Source organism: Phoxinus phoxinus, assembly GCF_949152265.1.
Source record: "Phoxinus phoxinus genome assembly, chromosome: 2".
NCBI classification, from domain to species: domain Eukaryota; kingdom Metazoa; phylum Chordata; class Actinopteri; order Cypriniformes; family Leuciscidae; genus Phoxinus; species Phoxinus phoxinus.
The window spans coordinates 6,778,534-6,800,774 of record NC_136877.1 but is presented as its reverse complement, the minus strand read 5'-3'; the positions used below and the strand labels follow the sequence as shown (position 1 = coordinate 6,800,774).

The window sequence follows — 22,241 nt, the reverse complement described above, 5'->3', positions numbered from 1 at the left end:
CATCAAAACCAGATGACATGCTATACCTCCCCCAAACACCTCCATTCACTGCCTGTGTGCCTCTGGCAGGACACAACAATGTTGTAATGGACCATTTTAATTAACATTCGGCAGTTTTCCATATCAAATGATTCAAGGCCAGCACTCATCACTATCAGCAACACCCACTCGTCGTCCTTGTCCATTTCTTCAAACATATCCAACCTCCAAAGCATTTCTCTCAGTCAGAAAATATCATTTCTAAATATAATAATAATAACAACATTTTTGTTGTTGTTGTTACTGTTTATCTGTATAATATAATATTATAATTTTAGATATAACTATCATATTTCTGTATATGTGTATATCATTATTAGTAGCAGTAGTAATATTAAAATTTTAGATAGTTATACTATTATCATATTGTATATTTTGTTGTGGTTATTATTATTTATCTATATAATATATTATTATTTATATATACATTATCTTTTCATTGTATATTTGTTATTAGTATTATTTATCTATTTAATATTATAATCATTTTAGATATAATTATGCATTATAACTTAATTGTATATGTATTATTGGTATAGTATAGTAGCAGCAACAGTAGTTCTACTAGTAATATTATATAATATTATAATATTATATATAATTATACTATTACCGGTATATATTTTGTTGCAGTTATAATTGTTTTTCTATATAGAATTATATAAAAATTTATATATAATTATAAATTATCATTTCATTGTATATTTATTATTATTAGCAGTAGTTCTACTAGTAATATTATATATATCATTTTAGATATAATTATACTATTATCACATTGCATATTTTGTTGTGGTTATTATTATTTATCTATATAATATTATATCCTAATTTCAGATGTAATTATATTATTATCACATCATTGTATATTTTTTATTAGTATTATTATCATTATTATTATCATCAATTTATGGTGCTGTGTAACATGCTAAACACAACAGAAAAAAAAACTCTTTTGAACAGCATTTACTTCCTTTACTTTGACTTATGTTTGACTTATGTTTTAATAATTTGTCACAGTGCAAGATTACTAAAAAATAAAAAAAGTAGTAAAGACAGAAAGGTCACTAAAATGTTCAGTTTTTGTTGATTTAAAGATGGACGAGTTTCTGACTCTTATATATTGTCTATGGTTTCTGAGGACTTTTAATTTGAAGCGTCTGACCGCTAACCCGGAAGTGTAGTGTATTGTGTTGTTCAGGTTCAGTTGGTGTGTGTGTGAGGCTGCTGATGCATCTCTGATCACTGTTGGATACGAACAAGTACCAACCGAAACCTGCAATATTGGGTTTTAGGCTCGAGTCGCAACCATGTCTCGGGGATCTATTGAAATCCCCCTGCGGGACACAGATGAGGTTTGGACTCGTTTTATTACTGTGTGGTGCTGAGTGTATTTTTCTTACAGATCTATGAATAGCTATCATCTGCTAACATGCTATCATTTACGCGCTTTTGATAAGTTTACATAACATTCATGAACTAACAAAGGCGAGTGACAGAAGTACTTCTGGGAGACTTGGGCTACTCAGTCATAATTATACAAATATTATGCAATGATGTATAATACTTTAGTTTATTGTTCTTCCAAGAAACACTATCCAATCATATTTTAAGCCTTTACTATTGAAGTTTATTTATATGATACATTTTGTGCTATTTATTTTGTATTTATTTAGAAGTAAGCGGGAAAACAATATGTATAGTACATATAATATAATATGCAACAACAACAACATTTATTTTGTAATTGTACAACTGAACAACATTGTACATATTAAACAGTATAGTTTCTGTAGTTCGTAAGTTTTTATGTTTACATACTGTTTCCAAATGCGTTTTAATGAAAATTAAAAATCGTTCAAACATTTAATTTTTTCCCATTCCATTTGACTATAATAACGCACAATTATAATAACTACATCAAATATAAATACTAGATTTACAATCTACATTACAATCTTCACTTGATTTAGTAAAGAAACGTTTTAATTCTCTCCCAAAAATTGTTCAATAGGAACCGTAAGTGACTAATAGGCATTTTTACAAAAAAATGTTTTAATTATATTATTTTATTATATTTTTATATGATAATTTCAGATAATAACTATATTATTATCATATCATTGTATATTTTTCATCATTATTATTAATTTGTCATGCCGTACAACATGTCTCAGGGGATTTTTTTTTAACTAAAAACATCTTCCATGTGAACTGATATTTATTACGGTATATATTGTTATTGTATTTTTTATTGCAGCTATTTGAGCTCTACTGTCCATTTCAGGCGAACTCACTGGTGGAATTTGGTCCTATTTTCCTCAGTAATGGCTCGCACACAGGGATGCACCGAAACGAACATTTTGGTCGATACTGATCATTCTTTAAATTTGAAAACCGATAACCGATATATTGGCTGATAAATCTAAATCCAAATTTGTATATAATTTTTGAGAGCCTGATTACAAAATCAAAAGTCTCACCATTAAAAGCCATGTCACAAGCACACAATAATAATGTTCTCATTATAATTTTACGTAGCTTATATGACAGACTTGTGCTGCACATGTTGCACTTAACTGTATTTTTCTTTTTTGAAATGATTTCAAACATATTTCAAGCAATTCAAAACCATCATGGCGAATAGTGCACATCTGAAGTGTCTCAGCCGAAGGAAATAATCCAATATTTATCGGCTCTAATATATCGGCCAAATTTTCTCATCAGGCCGATAACATTAAAAATGAACAGCCGATACCGATATATATCATGCGCCCCTATTCCCCCTTACTGAGTTCATATGTTTTTTCTTTCTCAGGTTATTGAGCTTGACTTCGACCAGCTTCCAGAAGGAGATGAAGTCATCAGTATCCTCAAACAGGAGCACACACAGCTCCACATCTGGATTGCACTCGCTGTAAGTGACAAGCTTGCGTATGATGACTTTATTAGGGTTTCCTGGTGCACAAAAAATCTTACGACTATTGCTTTTTTCAGTTGGAGTACTACAAACAAGGCAAGACGGAAGATTTCGTCAAGCTGCTGGAGGCCGCGCGCATTGATGGAAACCTCGATTACAGAGACCACGAGAAGGACCAGATGACGTGTTTGGACACACTGGCTGCTTATTATGTCCAACAGGCTCGAAAGGAGAAGAACAAGGATGCAAAGAAGGACCTCATCAACCAGTCCACTCTTCTGTACACCATGGCGGACAAGATCATCATGTACGATCAGGTAAGTCAAGCTTCCGGTGTTCATAGTCGCATCGCTGTTATTTTTTTATTACTAGAATGACGTTTATCCTTATGATATTTCTCTTTTCCACAGAGCCATCTGCTGGGAAGAGCTTGCTTTTGTCTCCTGGAAGGAGATAAGATGGATCAAGCAGATGCTCAGTTCCAGTTCGTTCTGAACCAGTCGACAAACAACATCCCTGCACTCCTGGGTAAAAGTCACATGATCATAACATACTTTAAAAATCCACCCTGCTTACCTAATACAGGCTTCCCGCGGGACTTTAATATTTCTTAAATCCAGTTTGATCTGATTTAATACTGTTATAAAAAGTCTTAAATATGCTAAATTATCATTTTAAGAGGATTATAGATTACTTAGATTATATATTAAATGTGGGGACAATAAAATATGACATCGCCTAATGTGATTATGATTATTAAACTTCATCCTATATGAGCTTATTGAATTAATTAAATGTGAGCGATGCACGTTCAAAGTCAAAACACAGCGCTATTGTCGAGATTGTAATTAAGATTTAACAAGGCTGCATTTATTTGATCATAAATACAGTAAAAACAGTAATATTGTGAAATACCATTACAACTTAAAACAGAGACCTTAAGAAACATTTCTTAATGTTAATATTGAAAACAGTTGGGGTGTTTTTCTGGATACTTTGATGAATAGAAAGTTAAAAAGAAAGGCATTTATTTGAAATATATGTTTTTTGTAACATAAATGTCTTTACTGTCACTTTTGATGAATTGAATGCATCCTTGCTGAATAAAAGTATATATATATATATATATATATATATATATATATATATATATATATATATATATATATATATTTATTTATTTATTTATTTATTTTTACTTACCCCAAAGTTTTAAATAAGGGTTTCCACAAAAATATTACGCTGCAGAAAACACTGATAATAATAAGAAATCAAATCAACATATTAGAATGATTTCTGAAGGATCATGTGACACTGAAGACTGGAGTAATGATGCTGAAAATACAGCTTTGCATCACAGGAATAAATTACATTTCAAAATATGTTAAAATGGAAAATAGTTCTGTTAAATTGTAATAATATTTCACAATATTACTGTTTTTATTGTACTTTTGATCAAATATATGCAGTTTTGGTGAGAATAAGAGACCCAAACTTTTGACTGATTAATTTTGAGATATTTTTAGGTTTGTTTTGTAGAGATATACTGTATTAATTTAAAAAAGTATGATATGCTGTAATACATGTTCCTCCTGGTCTTTATGTGCAGTTATCAGTCCACATTAGGCACATTATTATGTAAGCGTAATATGGAAGTTAAATAGGATGTGAATGCTGTTTCATGGTTATTGATAGATATTGTCTTGTTATGAATGATAATTGATGTTTATGTCCTTCAACAGGTAAGGCGTGTATCTCCTTCAACAAAAAGGATTACAGGGGAGCTCTAGCCTACTACAAAAAAGCTCTTCGCACTAACCCTGGCTGTCCAGGTGAGTTTGCCAGATGTGGAAAATACTATTATCCTTTACTTGAAATCTGACCACTTCCTAGATAGTGATAGTTGATCAATTTATACTAATTAGATCTTTACGTATTACATATGAATTGAGAGATAAAAAGCTTAGCTTCTATATTAAATATGTATATATATATATATATATATCTCGATTGATTAAGTCATAGGGTTAGGGTTAGGTATATAGGGTTATAAATAGTCCAATTATTAAACAAAATAATGAATCACACATTTTTCTGTAATTAATCACACCAAACGTAAATATATACATATTGTAATACATATTTCTACATTGAATCTCCCAACTAATGTAAAAATGACATAAAACAGCATATTTGAAATATATTTTACAATGGCATATTTTTACTAAGCAAGTATCCATTTCTTGGGTTGAAATGAATAATAATAGCCATTCAATATCACAGTATAATCAAAAGCCAAAATTGTTGACATTTAATAGGCTTCAAAAATATATAGCAACTTTAATTTTAAGTGAACTTAAAACAATTTTCACATTTACCCATTATACTAATGTTATATTAGCTGTGTTATAAATAATGCACATGTAGTCTATTTTAAATCGAGCTGTCAGTTAGTTTTTTCCCCCCACTTAATTTATTTTGCGGATTAATTTTCACAATAAGTAAGAAAATTACTAGTTAAAACATTTGGTATCTATATTTAATGTGAGGATGGATCCTCTCGATACAACGATGGTATCTAAAATATTTACACTTATTTTCACGCCTACAATGACAAGACAAGCACATTACTGACAAGATCAAAACCAGGCAGACAGACAGACAGACAATAGCGTGATCATATTCTGTGATGCCAAAGGATGTGAGGAGACATAAGCATAACTATTAAAATAAATTAACATTTTATTTTTGGCAGCTCTAATAGCGACCATACTATTGTATGTTGTTTAAAAGCCGGTGTTCAAAAGTGCCGGTTAACAACTTGAGCTTTTATCTGGTCAAGACTGACAGCTCATTTCTGTGTGGTTGTCTCATTGCAGCTGAGGTGAGACTAGGCATGGGCCACTGCTTTGTCAAGCTCAGCAAACTAGAGAAAGCTCGCCTGGCGTTCGGGCGAGCTCTGGAGCTCAACTCCAAATGTGTGGGAGCGTTGGTGGGCTTGGCGGTGCTGGAGCTCAACAATAAAGAGGCCGACTCCATCAAGAACGGTGTGCAGCTGCTGTCCAGAGCCTACACCATTGACCCCAGCAACCCTATGGTGCTCAATCACCTCGCCAACCATTTCTTCTTCAAAAAGGTAAAGCTAGATCCCTCTTGAGATCTACGGTTTAGAATTGGAGATCTTGTGCTTTATATGTTCTTTGTGGTTTTCAGGACTACAGCAAAGTGCAGCATCTGGCACTTCATGCGTTTCACAACACAGAGGTGGAGGCTATGCAAGCGGAGAGCTGCTATCAGTTAGCGCGCTCCTTCCATGTCCAGGTAAGAAAGGGACGCGTTTCCTTTGAGAAATAGTAAATAACCAGTATGGGGATATATTTCGAGTATGAGAAATATAACGCATATTTTGAATTTGATTTTGTATTTTTATATTTTATTATAGTTTTAGTCATTTTGTTCATTTTATAATGGTTTTATAGCTTTAATTATTTTTTATCTCACTTATAGTAATAGTAAAATTTAAATACATTTATTTCAGGTAGTTGTCAAAGCAACATTTTCCAATTTTCTTTTTTTATGCTTACATTTTTCATCTAATATTTTATATTTAATCTTATTTTGTTTCAGCTCAATTTCAGTTTCCAAAACAGATTTGTAGTAGTTTGTTTTAGTTAACTATAACAACGCTGATGCCAAAAGGATGATCAGGAGTGTTGAGGTCTGGGATCACGGTCATTATTTTGCACTATTAACTAACTGTATATTATCTCTCCTATAACATGGCTATATAGCAAATAAATAAATAGATTAATAGGCATGACACGATAGATAGATAGATAGATAGATAGATAGATAGATAGTTTTAGATAGACAAACTTAAGTATCAAGTGTAATATTCATTTTTAATATATTTTCAAATATTTGAAGACTGATAATGTGGACCGAGGCCAAACATGAATTGACCTGGGCTGCGTTTCCCCGAAAGCATCGTAAGCCTAAGTTAATCGTAGAGACCATTGGTAATAAACTTGCACACATCTTTGCTTTTAGGAGGACTACGACCAAGCCTTCCAGTACTACTATCAGGCCACTCAGTTTGCCTCGTCTACTTTTGTACTGCCCTTCTTTGGCCTGGGCCAGATGTACGTGTATCGTAGAGACAAGGAGAACGCCGCGCAGTGTTTTGAAAAGGTCCTGAAGGCATATCCCAACAATTATGAAACCATGAAAATCCTTGGGTCACTTTATGCCACATCGGATGACCAGGAGAAGAGAGACATTGCTAAAGTATGACATTGCATATCAAAAAACTGAATTACAAAAAAAAAATGCTTCTCTCAGAGATTATAAGTCTGGTTTTTTTTACTTATAGGAACATCTGAAAAAAGTCACAGTACAATATTCTGATGATGTGGAAGCCTGGATTGAGCTCGCCCAAATTTTGGAACAAACAGACATTCAGGTAACAGTGCTCTCTCTACATGCGCCTGCGTTTTGACTCGTGTAACATACACCTGTCTCACTGTGGATCTCCCATCTTTCCTGCAGGGTGCTCTATCCGCATATGGCACTGCCACTCGCATCCTTCAGGAGAAGGTCCAGGCTGATGTTCCCCCTGAGATCCTCAATAATTTGGGGGCGTTACACTTCAGATTGGGAAACCTCGGCGAGGCCAAGGTAAAAAGGCATTTTTGGCTCAAATTAAAAGTGAAGTATGTTGTTTCTGCGACACTATTGCACTTAGCGGAGTTACAAAAATAAAACATATTTTCCAGCAATCTTGCAAACACCACTTTCATGTGTCACGCCTCTCCATACTCAAAACATCACAAATAGCCTTTACTGGGTTTGTGTAGACATGTTTATTAACGGTCCAACATATTAGGAATACTTTTAGCTGTGTTGTACGTGTATAATAAATCTTTTACGCTTCGTTTCCGAACAGTTAAAGTGACAAATAAATGCATACCCCGAGAGCGCTCCACATGACATGTTTAAGTATACCATCAGGATGCTCAAAATTGGGTGAATGCACGTTTTAAACATCTTATTGTACACGTTAGTTAATCGCCATTCTGAACTAACGCGCGCTGCATTGTAACGCACACTCATAGCTCGCACATCCGCACACAGAATCATTACCGCATTAATGTATTGTCAGCAATGTTCTGTGATTTATCAATAAAATAGCTCATAAACTGAAAAGTTCTAGCATATATTTCTTAGTAACTTAAACACACAGCTTCACTACTAGTAGAGAGACGCTGCCAGGAAGAATTAATTCACACGAAATCGCTCTCTGAATAATGCATTCATATACATGTACTCTTTACGGTGCTAAATCTGTTTCTGTCTACACTGGGCACATCAAAGTAAATTATGTTGTATGGTATTGAAGTGTCGATTGTAGCGCGTTGCATCTCGTTCACTTTGACCCGTCTAATCTTTGAAAGTCAAATTTTGTCTTGCATTTCTTTAACCAAAGCCACATTTCTCTTCCCATGTAACTCATCAGTCATTGGCTAAACACCCTCTGGCTCCGCCTGCTACAGTAGCCACGCCTCCAAACTCTTGCTATAGGTTGAGCTGGAAAGAGATTGTCCGCTCAGATCTGTCAATCTCAATGTTTAGATGGTGCCTGGGAGGCTCAATGGCCCTCATTTATGAAAAGTGCGTACACCAAATTTCCAGCGTACACCCAAAACCACGGTGACTTTGCGATTTATCAATATGGATGTTGGCGTACGGCACGCTCAAATCCTACGCCAGCTCAGGAGGTGGTGTACATGTACGCACGTTTTCAGTTAGTGCTGAAATGCGCAGAAAAACAATTCCTAACACCACAAAACGCACTGACAAACTAAATATATGATATATTATGACCCACTGTAAAAAAACAACAACATAGAAATTATAAACTTCAGTGTTTATTTTTGTGAGTTAAGCCCGGCAGGTGCGCACGGACTGGGTTCAGTAATGAAAGGCTTTCAATGACCAAAAAATAATTCAGACTGACAAAATAATTAAAATGACATTCTTCTTCTTTTAAATAATAATAAATAACAAAGACATTCTTCTTCTAAATAACAATAAGCGTCATTAATAATCAAAATCATAATACTAATAAGAAGAATATTACAAATTGTCATGCAATTATTCACATCATCATCACTATTGTACACCCCATTACATGTGACGTCATGCGAAATTCAACGCTAATAGTTTTAAAACACGTGCAGTAAAATAATGCATTGTGATAGGTAATTTGCTCAACCAACCAGCGATTTAAACTGGATTTCCACCGGAGAAGTTTCTCCTCTTTGCCGTCTTCCGTGTGTCCATGGCGTAAAATGAGGGCGTGGGGGAGGCGGAGACGTGAATATATAGGGGTGTGTTAATCTAATGACGATCGTTTTCAGCCGCGGCATTTATCAAGAGGCAGGTATTGCGTACACCTGAATTTCAAACGTACGCACAGCTTCATAAATCAGACGGTGAGAGGAGTGTAAGCATAATCTTACGCCAACATATACGCCCGTTTCGACGCAAGATTGATAAATGAGGGCCAATGTGTGTAAACTTTTGAGGGAGATAAACCTATGAATAGCATACTAATAGTAGTCAATGAACAAACTGAATTGAGGTAATGTATTTAACATCTTACATACTTTACCTGTACTGGTTGTACTGGTTCTGCTGTTGATTTACCTCCACAATTACATTTGACATTACAATTACATTACAATTACACAAACACAATTAATTTTGACTAAATTATTGGAATAGAATGTCTTGGACAATTTGGTTGTGGAAAAAAAAAAGTTAATTTTTTTAGTTAAATAACTCAATCACACATCTCAATTTCTTTGTAGAAATACTTCCTGGCTTCTTTGGAGAGGGCAAAAGCTGAGGGCGAGCATGATGAGCACTACTACAACGCCATCTCTGTCACAACCTCCTATAACCTGGCCAGACTCTATGAAGCCATGTGCGAGTTTCACGAGGCTGAGAAACTCTACAAGAACGTCTTGAGAGAGCATCCCAACTATGTGGACTGTATGCATCATCACAGAGTATTGATTTTGTGTGTGTTTTTTTCAGGAAACAGCCGCTCATTTGTCTTATTTGATTCTGTAACAGGTTACTTGCGTCTCGGAGCGATGGCACGTGACAAGGGGAATTTCTACGAAGCTTCTGACTGGTTTAAAGAAGCCCTTCAGATCAATCAGGTAGATAGTTCTTGCCGCCGTACATACGCCTACATATATTGTCATCCTTCTGGATCTGTGTAAATCTAAAAAGGCAAAAAGATGCAAAAAAGGTCTGCAAGCAACAACAAAAAAGCAAATGTGAGAAAAACCACAGCTGTACTTTGGACCAGCAAACGTTTCAGTCACAACATGACCTTCAGTGCCTGATTACTACGCCAGGTGCAAGAGTCTCCCTTGTAATAACAAAGAGTCTAAACCAAAGAAAGATCACATGGTGACCAAAAATCACATGGAAAAAATTATAATTAACAGTCATCTTTCCTTGAAATTTTGTATGGTTTGAGTTTGAGATGAATTAGCATAACATTAACACAGCGAAAAGAGGAGGCGTGTTCCGGCGCAAACGTTCCCTGCTGCTATTTTGCAGTTCCAGAAAACAATTCTGCCACTGACCAGGAAAAACCTAGTCTAAAGTTAGTGGTGCGTTATTCATTTATCCTGCCGGTATAATAGCAACAGCGCCCGGGATCCGCCCACAGAGTTACTTGCGTTTCGCTTTTGATACTTGTGTTTCAGATCGTTAAAATAGGGCCCTTAGACTTTTTGTCCTTTTTTAGGTGCGCCAAAAACTGTGATTTCTTCAGATCTGTAGTAATAAAATGTGTTTTGTAGGACCACCCTGACGCCTGGTCGCTGATTGGTAACCTGCACTTGGCCAAACAGGAGTGGGGACCCGGCCAGAAGAAGTTTGAGCGCATCCTTAAACAGCCCTCAACTCAGAATGACACCTACTCTATGCTGGCGCTGGGAAACGTGTGGCTTCAGACGCTGCACCAGCCCACTAGAGACAGAGAAAAGGTGCCTTGCGTTACTCAGTTGACAAACCATCACGTGTTTCCTGAGTCTGTTTGATTTATTTACTCTTTTTTTTCTTTTTTTCACAGGAAAAGCGGCACCAGGATCGAGCTCTGGCGATTTACAAACAAGTTCTGAGAAATGATGCCAAAAATCTATATGCTGCCAATGGAATAGGTGCTTTATCTGCTTTTTAATTAGCCTTGCAAAGCTAGACCCGTAACTAGCATTATTTGACCGGGTTGCTTTTGTGGTGTAGACATGGTTGAAAGTGGACTTGTGTTGACCCATCGCTTTGCTTCAGCTCACCGTGAGCATGTTTCTGCTGTGTGACGCAGGTGCTGTGTTGGCACACAAGGGTTATTTCCGAGAGGCTCGGGATGTGTTTGCCCAGGTCAGAGAGGCCACAGCAGAGATCAGTGATGTCTGGCTGAATCTTGCACACATCTATGTGGAGCAGAAGCAGTACATCAGTGCTGTGCAGATGGTGAGAGAATAGACTGAAGGACAGTTCCTCTGAACGGGAGTGGATCTGTACTCACCGCCTGTTTTTCCTCTTCAGTATGAAAACTGCTTGAAGAAATTCTACAAATATCAGAACACAGAGGTGCTGCTGTACCTGGCCCGAGCGCTCTTCAAATGTGGCAAGCTGCAGGACTGCAAACAGACTCTTCTCAGGGTGGGACAATCTTCGTGCAACTTGGCATTTTCTGTTCTTTACTGCAGGGTTTCCCAAACTGGATTTCGCAAGTATATGAAAAGCAAATAATGAAATAATTTTTTTTAGCATTTTAAAATTAAAATATAAAATCTAAAGAAAAATGGTTTACCTGCATGTCCTGTGTGACCATTAACCAACAAATGATTGAAATATTATTTTAAAAGTAAGTATTTCAGGTTTAAGCGGTTTAGCTAAGAAACAAAATTGTGAATCTCTGCTACAGTGACTAGATTGTATTTGTCTTGTAATATAAATCAGGCTGCCGCATATAATGTCAAATAGCCTATGTTATTGAGCTGAATAAGGTTATATTGTTTTTTAGTATGTTGCATAATTCATTACCTAGGTTTGAACTATTAATTTGACGTGTTAGCTTTAAAAGATGAACCCAATGCATTAAAAACAATGTGTTTGAAAATAAATCATGTGATTTTTCATCACATTAATATGTGATTAATGTCCCCAAAATGTATAATGGTTATTTTTTCCTTAATATTGTATTAAGTATAATGAATTATTTTCTATCTATTAGCAGTCCTAATGCTACATGTTTCTGGTTTTCCTGCAGGCTCGTCATGTGGCTCCCAACGACACTGTGCTGCTGTTTAACGTGGCGCTGGTTCTGCAGAGGTTGGCCACGCTGGTGCTGAAGGATGAGAAGAGTAACCTGAAGGCTGTGTTGAGTGCAGTGAAGGAGCTGGAGTTGGCTCACAGGTGTGTGTGTGTGTCCATGATCTCCAGCCTGTGACGCACTACAGCCTGAGGCTTTCATACGCTTCTTTAACTTCCTGTTGTTGTTCTCACAGGTACTTCAGTTACCTCAGTAAGGCTGGAGATAAAATGAGATTTGACCTAGCGCTGGCCGCGGGCGAAGCCAGGTACAGTTGCTTTATCCACAGATATGTGACTTTTGTTCTGAACGTTTCGTCTCATGATTCAGACAAATGGGATCTGACAACTCCCAAGAACTGCGGGACAACAAAATATTTCATGCTTAATGTTTATATTTCTGTTGTTATATAGACATATGCGTGTATACATCCACCCATCGTTTGATTCAGCCATTGTTTGTTTGTTCGGTCCCACTTTATATTAAGTGGCTTTAAGTACTATGTACTTGCATAGAAAAATAAGTACAATGTACTTATTGTGTTCATGTTGTATTGTAAAATACTTGTTCTGCTATTGCGGTGTGATACGGGTAAGGTTAGGGACAGGTGTGCTGGTATGGTTAAGTTTAAGGGTGGGTTAAGGTGTAAGGGAAGGGTCAACAGTGTAATTACATAAATTAATTACCACTGTAATTACAAGCAGGTATTTTTAAAATATAAGTACAATGTAAAAACATATATGTACACAATAAGTCCATTGTATCAAATTATTAATTTTAATGTTAGTACATAGTAGTTAAAGCCACTTAATATAAAGTGGGACCGTTTGTTCATTCCTTCCTTTGATTGTTTGTTCGTTCGTTCCATCCATTATTAATTCTTTCCTTCAATTGCTCGTTTCTTTGTTCCTTTCATCATTTGCTTATCTGTTCCTTCCATCCTTCCATTGTTCCTTCCTTTCTTCATCATTAATTTGTTCATTCTTTCCATCCTTCCTTCCATCCTTTGTTTATCCGTTCATTCCATTTATCCTTTGTTTGTTCCTTCTTTCCTTCATCATCATTCATTTTTGTTCTTTTCATCCATCCATCCATCCATCCATCATTTTTTTGTTCCTTCCACCCTTTGTTTGTTCCATCTGTCTGTCCATCCATCATTCCTTCCTCCTTTCTATCCATCCTTTGTTCGTTCATTCCTTCCTTCCATCCATTAATTTTTTGTTCATCCATTCTGTCCGTCCCTTCCTTCCACCCATCGTGCATTTGTTTGTTTGTTTCTTCCATCCATCCATCCATCCATCCATCCTTTGTTTGTTCATCATGCTTCTTTCATTCGTTTGTCCTTTTCATCCTTCCATCCATCGTTTGTTAGTTCCTTCCTTCCATCCTTCGTTCTTCCTCCCTTCCATCCATCATCATTAATTTGTTAGTTTCTTCCATCCTTCTATTCATCCATCCTCTTTTGTTTATTCATTCCTTCCTTCATTCCTTCCTTCCTTCCATCCATTATGGGTCTTTTGTTTGATCCATTCTTCATTCCTTTCTTCATTTGTTCTTTCTGCCCTGGTTTCACAGACAGGGTTTAGATTAACCCAGGATGAGACCTGAATTAAATTAGGATATTTAAGTAGCTTTTATAAATGGGCCTCATAAAAAAACATAACTGTGTGTATCTTGAGACAAAACACAGCCAAGACTTAAGCCTCATCTGTGAAACCGGGGATCTGATTAGTCTCCAGCGATCTGATTAGTATAAGTGTATGTTTTGTCTCTCAGGCAGTGCTCTGACTTGCTAAGCCAGGCTCAATACCATGTGGCCCGAGCTCGCAAACAAGATGAGGAGGAGAAGGAGCATCGTGCCAAACAGGAGCTGGAGAGAGACACCCTGCGGCAGCAAGTGAAGAAGGAACAGGAGGAGAGGAAGAGCAGAGTGGCTGAGGAGCAGAAGAAGCTGCTTGAGCAGAGAGCCCAGTATGTGGAGAAGACCAAGAACCTGCTCACCTTCTCAGAGGGAATGAAAGATTCAGCGAAGGAGAAGAGGAAAGGAGGCAGCGGACGGGTGAGCTTTTTTGGAGAGCTGGGATCTAGTCATCAAAAATGTAAAAAACAATACAAAACGCAAGACAGTTATTTACATGTTCATTTTCATTTTTTATCAGCGCAAAAAGGGTGATTTTGATGACTTTGTCAATGATGACTCTGATGAAGACCTGCCAATGAAGAAAAAGAAGAAGAAGAAAGTTGGGAGCGGCAGTGAAGTTGAGGATGCAGGAGAGGATGGAGAGAAGAAACCCCGGAAGAAGAGGAGGAGGTAAACATTCACGAGAGCCGTGGTGGAATGCAGTGTTATTTTACCATCATTCATATACCTTGAATTGGCTTTTATTTTTATACTCTCAGTTTGAATTTTATTGTTAGTTAAAAAGTTAATTTTATGTGCTTTTGTCATTTTTATTTGGTTTTTTTTATATCACTGTATTTTTTTTTTTTTTCAGTTATAGTTTTAGTTCAGCGTTAGTTTAGATTTTTATTTCATTTCTAGTTAGTAGTTTTAGTGCTTGAACTTAAACTAAACAAAAATAAGAAATGATGCCTTGGCAACTAATTGACAAAAAATTCCTTATTATTAAACTTATTATTATTTTTTAGTTAATGATAATAACCCAGGTGGAACATAAAGGGTGAGTTTTTGGGTTGCTCACAACTTCAATTCAGAGAATCAAAATGCAATTACAAAATAATTTTCTTTTAACAACGATATAAAGGTGCCAGGTGTGGACACACATACTCTTGCTAATCAAAATTTCACGGGCAAAATCCAGTAATTTCAATATGAATCCGTTTGATCAAGAGTTTTAAAAAGGGTATAATAAAATCTTATTATAAAATATGAATAAATTTTTTTTTTATAATAAAATATGAAACTCTAGGTTTTGACCTTAGTTTAATTTATGTAATTGAATGATTATACATTTAAATGATACAATCTTTTAGCAATGCTGTTATTTTGCTTCAAAAAGTGCAAAATATGATCGTGTTGAACTTGTATTTGTGTGTTTTTTTTGTCATCTAATTGAATAGTTATAAATGATCTAAATCAAACATTTTAAAATTGTTAATAATTATAATATATATATATATTTTCCTGATCCCTAGTGATTGTATTTAAACCCGACTGAAGTTGCAGTGTTTGTCTGGTTGCTTCCACAGGCCAGCCGGTTCAGATGATGAGGAAGGAGGCTCAAGGCCTAGAAAGCAGCGCAAGCCCAGAGAGCGCAAGAGGGCCGAGAAGGTACCGGTGCTCTGCGCTTAATATGCAAGTGTTACTGGATGTAGAGATTTACATCTAATTGCATTTTTCTTTTTTTAAGTCCAAGCCGGAGCGCATGCCGCCATCTCTTAAAGGGAAGATCAAGTCCAAGGCCATCATTTCATCCTCCGATTCCTCCTCCGATGAGGATGGCCTGAAAATAGCAGAAGACCGGTAAGAGATGGTCACTTGAAGTCCGTATGACCGGAAAATCCACCCTGTGTGTTTAATTTTTAAATGAACCTGTTAACTGTCATGCATAGATCTGAACTTAAATGCTCGTATTAATTATTATTCGTATTAAAATCCCGCTGACCCAGAGAGAGCCGTTGTCATGTATAGGTATTAAACAGCTTCACAATCACACATCTTTTGAACATCACAGTATCAGTATTTCTATGTTATAAATATTCATATTATCACAGAAGTACTGGAATAAAAGTTTATAGGTCGGATATAAACATTGATGTCTGGAGTAACGATCAAAATAGAGTAAATCTCCCGTAGAAAATAACTTGAGGCTTCAAATAAAGATTTTATCGATTACATCATTACGGTGACAATAAGTAACTGTTAAATTTTTGTTTTTCATTGAATCATTCATTCAAAACTATTTTTAAAAAAGTATTAATTCAGATTAATTAAACAATTTATATAAACGGCAGCAAGTAACATTTTGTCAGAACCTCTAGTAAATTGTGTTATTTTATTTAGTTGTCTGTTTTCAGAATCTGGGGAGAATCATGATCTCTTTGAAACAAAAATAATCGTGATTCTCAATTTATCCAGAATCGTGCAGCTCTAGTTGTAATTCATGAATTCTCTCTCTCTCTCTCTCTCTCTCTCTCTCTCTCTCTCTCTCTCTCTCTCTCTCTCTCTCTCTCTCTCTCTCTCTCTCTCTGTCTCGCTCTCTCTCTGTCTCGCTCTCTCTCTCTCTCGCTCTCTCTCTCTCTCTCGCTCTCTCTCTCTCTCGCTCTCTCTCTCTCTCTCTCTCTCTCTCTCTCTGTCTCGCTCTCTCTCTGTCTCGCTCTCTCTCTCTCTCTCTCGCTCTCTCTCTCTCTCTCTCTCTCTCTCTCTCTCTCTCTCTCTCTCTCTCTCTCTCTCATATAAATACGTAAGTTACGTAGTTATTTATCTGACAAAATTATGCGGCAAAAAATGCAAACTACAGCTACACCGCTAAAAAATGCATAGAAAAAAAGCTCACAGGAAAAAGCATTGCATGTTTTCATAATTTCTTTGTATGACAGCCTGGTCAAAATGATGCCCGCACAATTTGGCATGTTTCATTGCGTTGTACGCGCATATAGCAAAATTAGTTGTCCACAATACTTAAAAACACATGCAAACGTCACAGGAGCGTAACCGCGATAGACACGATAGTCCAAAATCTTTTTGGTAGGTGGCGCTGTCACATAGAAAAAAAGTCAGTGTAAACACTACTTGAAGTTTATTTCCTTCCTAATGTTGTCGATTGTATGTCCAGAAACGCCAGACACAGCGGCTCGGGTTCAGACGACGACGAAAGCCACAGGAAACGCATCGCTTCTGACAGCGATTCCAACGAGGAGCGGAACCGATCCGGCAGCGAGGCCGGCAGCCCCCGGCGCTCTGCAAACTCAGACGAGTCCGGCAGTGATCGTCCGGTGAAGAGGAGGAGACCGCAGCAGCAGTCCGACTCCGAGCAGTCCGACAACGAGAGCAAAAAGAGCCGCTCCGGGTCTGACGATGAATCCCCGGCTGGGTCTCCGGCTGGGTCTCCGGCTGGGTCTCCGGCCCCGGCGTCAGAGAACGAGGGCTCTCCGCAGAGGTCCGATAACGAATCTGAGCCCGAGGGGTCCAACAATGAAGCCTCCAACAGAGGATCTGATGACGACAGTGACTGAAATTACTGACCGTTCGCTCCGTTGGGGAAAACGAAAAGCCTTTGTTCTTGTAATGTTCCGATCATAGCGTACGGAGTTATGTCGTCCAGCCAGGATAATGTTTCTCAGATTTTAGTTGTTTTTTTGTATGTTTTTTTTTTTTTTTTTTTTTTTTTTTTTAAATGAGAACGTGTTTTCTGTTTAGTCTTTTGAGTAAGAAATGTTCAAAACCTCTTTAACAGACGTTTTTGATGAGCATCACGGCATATATTGTGCTATGTAATCTTAAGGGACAATCACACACTGTGATTCAGAGTTGGTGTACAATATGAAATCCCTTTGAATAAAAAGTATTTTGAAAATGTTTTTTATTTTGTTTTGTTTGGAACTATTGCAGTTTGTTTAGGTTTTTTTATTATTCTTTTTTCCCCCCACATGTGACCCTGGACCACAAAACCAGTCACATGTCGCACGGGAATATCTGGCAATAGCCAACAATACATTGTATGGGTCAAAATTATCGATTTTTCTTTTATGCCAAATATCATTAGGATATTAAGTAAAGATCATGTTCTATGAAGGTATTTAGTAAATTTCCTACCATACATATATCAACATTTTATTTTTGTGAGTGGATACAGCACAATGTCCAACATAAATGAACAAATTTAAAGGTGATTTTCTCAATATTTCGATTTTTTTGGCACCCTCAGATTCCAGATTTTCAAATAGTTGTATCTTGGCCAAATATTGTCCTATCCTAACAAACCATACATCACTTGAAAGCTTATTTATGCAGCCTTCAGATTAAGTATAAATATCACTAATATATTTATTCACTAATATAAATAAAAAACACACATATAAGTCTGGTTTTGTGGTCCAGGGTCACATATTCTGAATCATCTTCTGTGACACTCTTTTCTTTTTTTCCCACAGAAAGATTGTGGCGGTACCTATACAGTTGTTACATTCTTTGAAACTAAACTAGCCATTGCACGCCTTATGTAAAAAAAAATGTAAAAAAAAAATAAATCCTTTTAATGAAATGAAATCTTTATTTTGAACAATTAAAATAAAAAATAGCAACACGTATGAAATATCCATCAATAAAATAAAACAAAAACAACAAAAAATGTAGCATAATAATCAACCAGTTCGAAAAGGGATCGGTAGAAGCCCTATAGGCTTATCAAGACCAACCCAGTAACTACCCAAACCAAATCACAATCGAACAAGATAAATCAAACATAACGTTTTAGATAATACAGAAAAACTACTAAATTAAATAACGCTCTATCTTAATATTAAGATAAAGATTTTTTTTTTATGAAAAATTATGTGAACAAGCATGTATGTGCATGTATAATCATTCACATACACAAGATTGTCTCTGTCAGACACAAAACACTGTCAGAATTCATTCAGTAGATTCTCAACACACACAAAAAAGCTCTTTCTCAGGCCGCACTTGAGTGCTATAGTCAGTTTCTGGAAGCAGGAAAAGTCACCAACCCATTTATGAACTTCAAAAAGAAGTTCAGTGTCACTTAAAATATGAATTGAACACACAGATATGCCAATGGCCATGAAGCACAGAGCAGTTCAGAGCAGTTCCTAATAATACTGGCCTTTATAGACACCACTGCATACAGAAGGGGAATTTATACCCTATATAACTGTGAATGACGATGATAATGGTGATAGAGAATCATATAGTACATGTAACAGAGCTTATGGTGCTCTAATTGACTTGCTGCTGATATCAAGAGTTGTTTACATTTAAATGAGCCTCAGCATTCTAACAACACAGTTGGTACAGCAACTGGAGTTGACATTTGAAATCAAAACAACTGTCCCTGAAATCTTGAAGTCTGATCATACGTGCTACACGCTCTTCGCAACTCTTCAGTTGGGTAAGTTTCTTCAATCTGTCTAATTTGTTGAGTTGTTCTTGAGTCATCATCAGCATGGAGAAGCGTCGCTCAAGAAGAACCAGGGCTCGTCCCACACACCTGAGGGGATTCTTGGTGGAGGGCATCTCTTCCATTCAAGACCTTTCACATCTGGCAGCTGTAGTCAAGCTAGATCACAATTACAGCTGCACCCCTGTGGAAGTTCAAAGACCCAGCGGTTTAGAAGAGCGTTACCTACAGAACGCTGCTGTCCTCCCCAACATCCATCCAGCAGCCTCAGTCTCTTCAGTGGACGTGTGTCCGCAGCAGGGAGAGCCTGTCTCCATCCATGGCTTCAGTGTGCAGGGCTACCAGGACATTTACAGTTCTGTGGTGGGGCCCATGGTGAAGACACGGTCTGGTCGGCACCATCCCTACAGCCTTGATCTGGGACTGAAGATCAAGCAGCGGCTGTGGGAAAGCCTCAACTGCCCTTCACTGGTGGAGACGGAGCAGCCTGACGGACGCGTCCTGATCACCGAGAGCTTCTCCACACCCAGCAGAAGCAGCTTCGCTCCACGAATCCATGTGGACATCAGTGAAGAGCCCCTGCCTGAGGAACCCAGAAGAAAGAAGCCCAGACACTGAGTGGTCAGTGTCACATGGAGGCTGGAGTATCACACAGCAGGGCCTGCGCATGTAAATATTGTATATCACTCTAAAAAATGCTGGGTTGTTTCAACCCAATTTTGGGTAAAATATGGACAAACCCAGCCGTTGGGTTACATTTTTACATTACATTTTTAACCCAATGTTTGGGTTTGTCCATATTTTACCCAAAATTGGGTTGAAACCCAGCATTTTTAGAGTGTATATTGTAACATTAGGCTATTATAGAGTAAGTTTACATTTATAGAGTAAGTTTTATAGTGTGATGAGTAAGTTTTTTTATTTTTATGAATATGTTTTTAGCACACTGCTATGAGATTGTTTGGATGTTTTTGGTGATTTTGTTGTTTGTTGTTCCTAAGTTGTTCTAAGTGGTTTTTAACGCATTGCTATCATGGTTGTCACAATGTTTGGGGTGGTGTTGACGTGTTTGGCAAGGTTTTCAGAGAGGTTGTTAGCTTGTTGCTGGACTTTCGGAGTGGTTTTGTTGCATTGATACATTGTTGATAGGATGTTTCGAGTGGTTGGTTGATACGCGGTTGCCTTTAGCAGTTAGGTTAGGGTCCCTCACACGGTTTGCAGCTTGACGTGCTGTGAGGGCTTGTGTGCATCCGTGAAGCTGAGAGCTACGCCGCTGGTACTTCACAACTACTGGTAGGGTCACCCATAGTGGACAGGTCTCAGCTGAGGTGCCAGACGGAAACAAACCACCTTCTGGACAGGAGAGGATTGGATGTTCTTGGCAGAAGATCACAGTCTTGTGACAGCGGCAACAACACCAGAATTACTTGTATGGAAGAAACTTTAAACTGATTATGTGGAAGTCATCGATGGATCGATCAACACAAGAAGCAACTGTTGGAACAGAAAGAGGAAACACAGAATGGTAACGGTGTACGACAAGGCTGCATTCCTTCTTCAGCACTCTTGTAACAGTGTCCAGCCAATCAAATTTGAGGGCCGGTAATTATATTATATTTTAATGCTTCTTAAATGCTTATATGCGTGTGGTAAACATTACAAATAAATCACTTCTGAAATTGTTTCTAAATTTAGGCATATGATCACGTAAATTGGTTGGAGCAGTGAAAATTATGTAGGCTAAATACAACTATTTACTGTCTAACACAGTAATCTAACATTCTTAAACAAAGCTGGTGTTTTGTAACGTAATTATTAACTGATTATTATGAATAATCAAAACATGCATGTAAAACATAATTTGTGCTATCAGTCATTTAATCACAAACTAACTTTTTATCATTAAATATTTAATCACAAACAATCACATATTTTGAAAGTGCTGAAATCTGAATTTATGTTTAATTATGTTCCCGTCAAAATGCATTTAGTTTCTTCTTAATGAAAGAACAGACAATATGTAACAATGTTTTATTAAAATTTTTACACAAACAAAGCCTTACTAAAACTAACATAAAAATAAAAACTAAAACTATAAAACACTCAGCTAAAACAATCACAGTGAAAAACAGCATTAGAAGCTCAAAACTATTACACTGTTGTCGGTACACGTTTCAATGTTGCTGCATAGGTAGGTGAGAAAATAATAAATAAATAAAATGCATTTTATTCAAGCTGTTCTTGTTCTGAGTTTCATTTCTAATGTCTGATTGTATTAATATATCTTTATGCATCAAGAAATATAAATATATTTTACAAAAATATATATATATTTTTTGTTTTGGTACTTTTATTGCATGGACAAAACAGTTGAAACGGTCATCAAAATATCTTCTTTTTTGTTTATCAGAAGAAATAAAGTAATATATATGTTTGTAATGACGTGAGGGTGAGTAAATTATGACTTTTTTTAAGTTACTATATCCCTTTAATATCTGTGAGCTTGCAATGCAATAATATAGAGACATTTAAGTGTGACATAAGTTTTAAAAAGTGCTCAAATACTTCCATTTACTGTACATATCCATTTTGGCCTAATACAATGTATTTGAATGGTGCTAATTTCATAGATGCTTTATTTTAATACTTTACAGATATGTTTCTAAACAGAGACCAAGGCCTGGTTTCACAGACAGGGCTTAGATTAAGCCAGGGTTAGGCCTTAATTCAATTAGGACATTTAAGTAGCTTTTATAAACATGCCTTAGAAAAAAACATTACTGGT

The 22,241-nt window shown here is 36.6% G+C and overlaps 1 protein-coding gene across 1 annotated transcript; it reads left to right on the top strand.

Moving 5' to 3' along the window:
- Positions 1 to 1,213: 1,213 nt before the first annotated feature.
- ctr9 (CTR9 homolog, Paf1/RNA polymerase II complex component) lies at positions 1,214 to 17,895 on the top strand. Its single transcript, XM_079605116.1, has 23 exons — positions 1,214 to 1,394; positions 2,858 to 2,956; positions 3,037 to 3,276; positions 3,370 to 3,487; positions 4,702 to 4,791; positions 5,839 to 6,095; positions 6,173 to 6,280; positions 7,010 to 7,246; positions 7,332 to 7,421; positions 7,508 to 7,636; positions 9,832 to 10,015; positions 10,100 to 10,188; positions 10,843 to 11,028; positions 11,115 to 11,202; positions 11,364 to 11,512; positions 11,588 to 11,704; positions 12,315 to 12,460; positions 12,553 to 12,624; positions 14,133 to 14,415; positions 14,516 to 14,667; positions 15,567 to 15,648; positions 15,728 to 15,840; positions 17,153 to 17,895. The coding sequence occupies exons 1-23, from the start codon at positions 1,350 to 1,352 to the stop codon at positions 17,550 to 17,552; spliced, it is 3,474 nt and encodes a 1,157-aa protein (XP_079461242.1). The 5' UTR covers positions 1,214 to 1,349; the 3' UTR covers positions 17,553 to 17,895.
- The last annotated feature ends 4,346 nt before the right edge of the window (positions 17,896 to 22,241 follow it).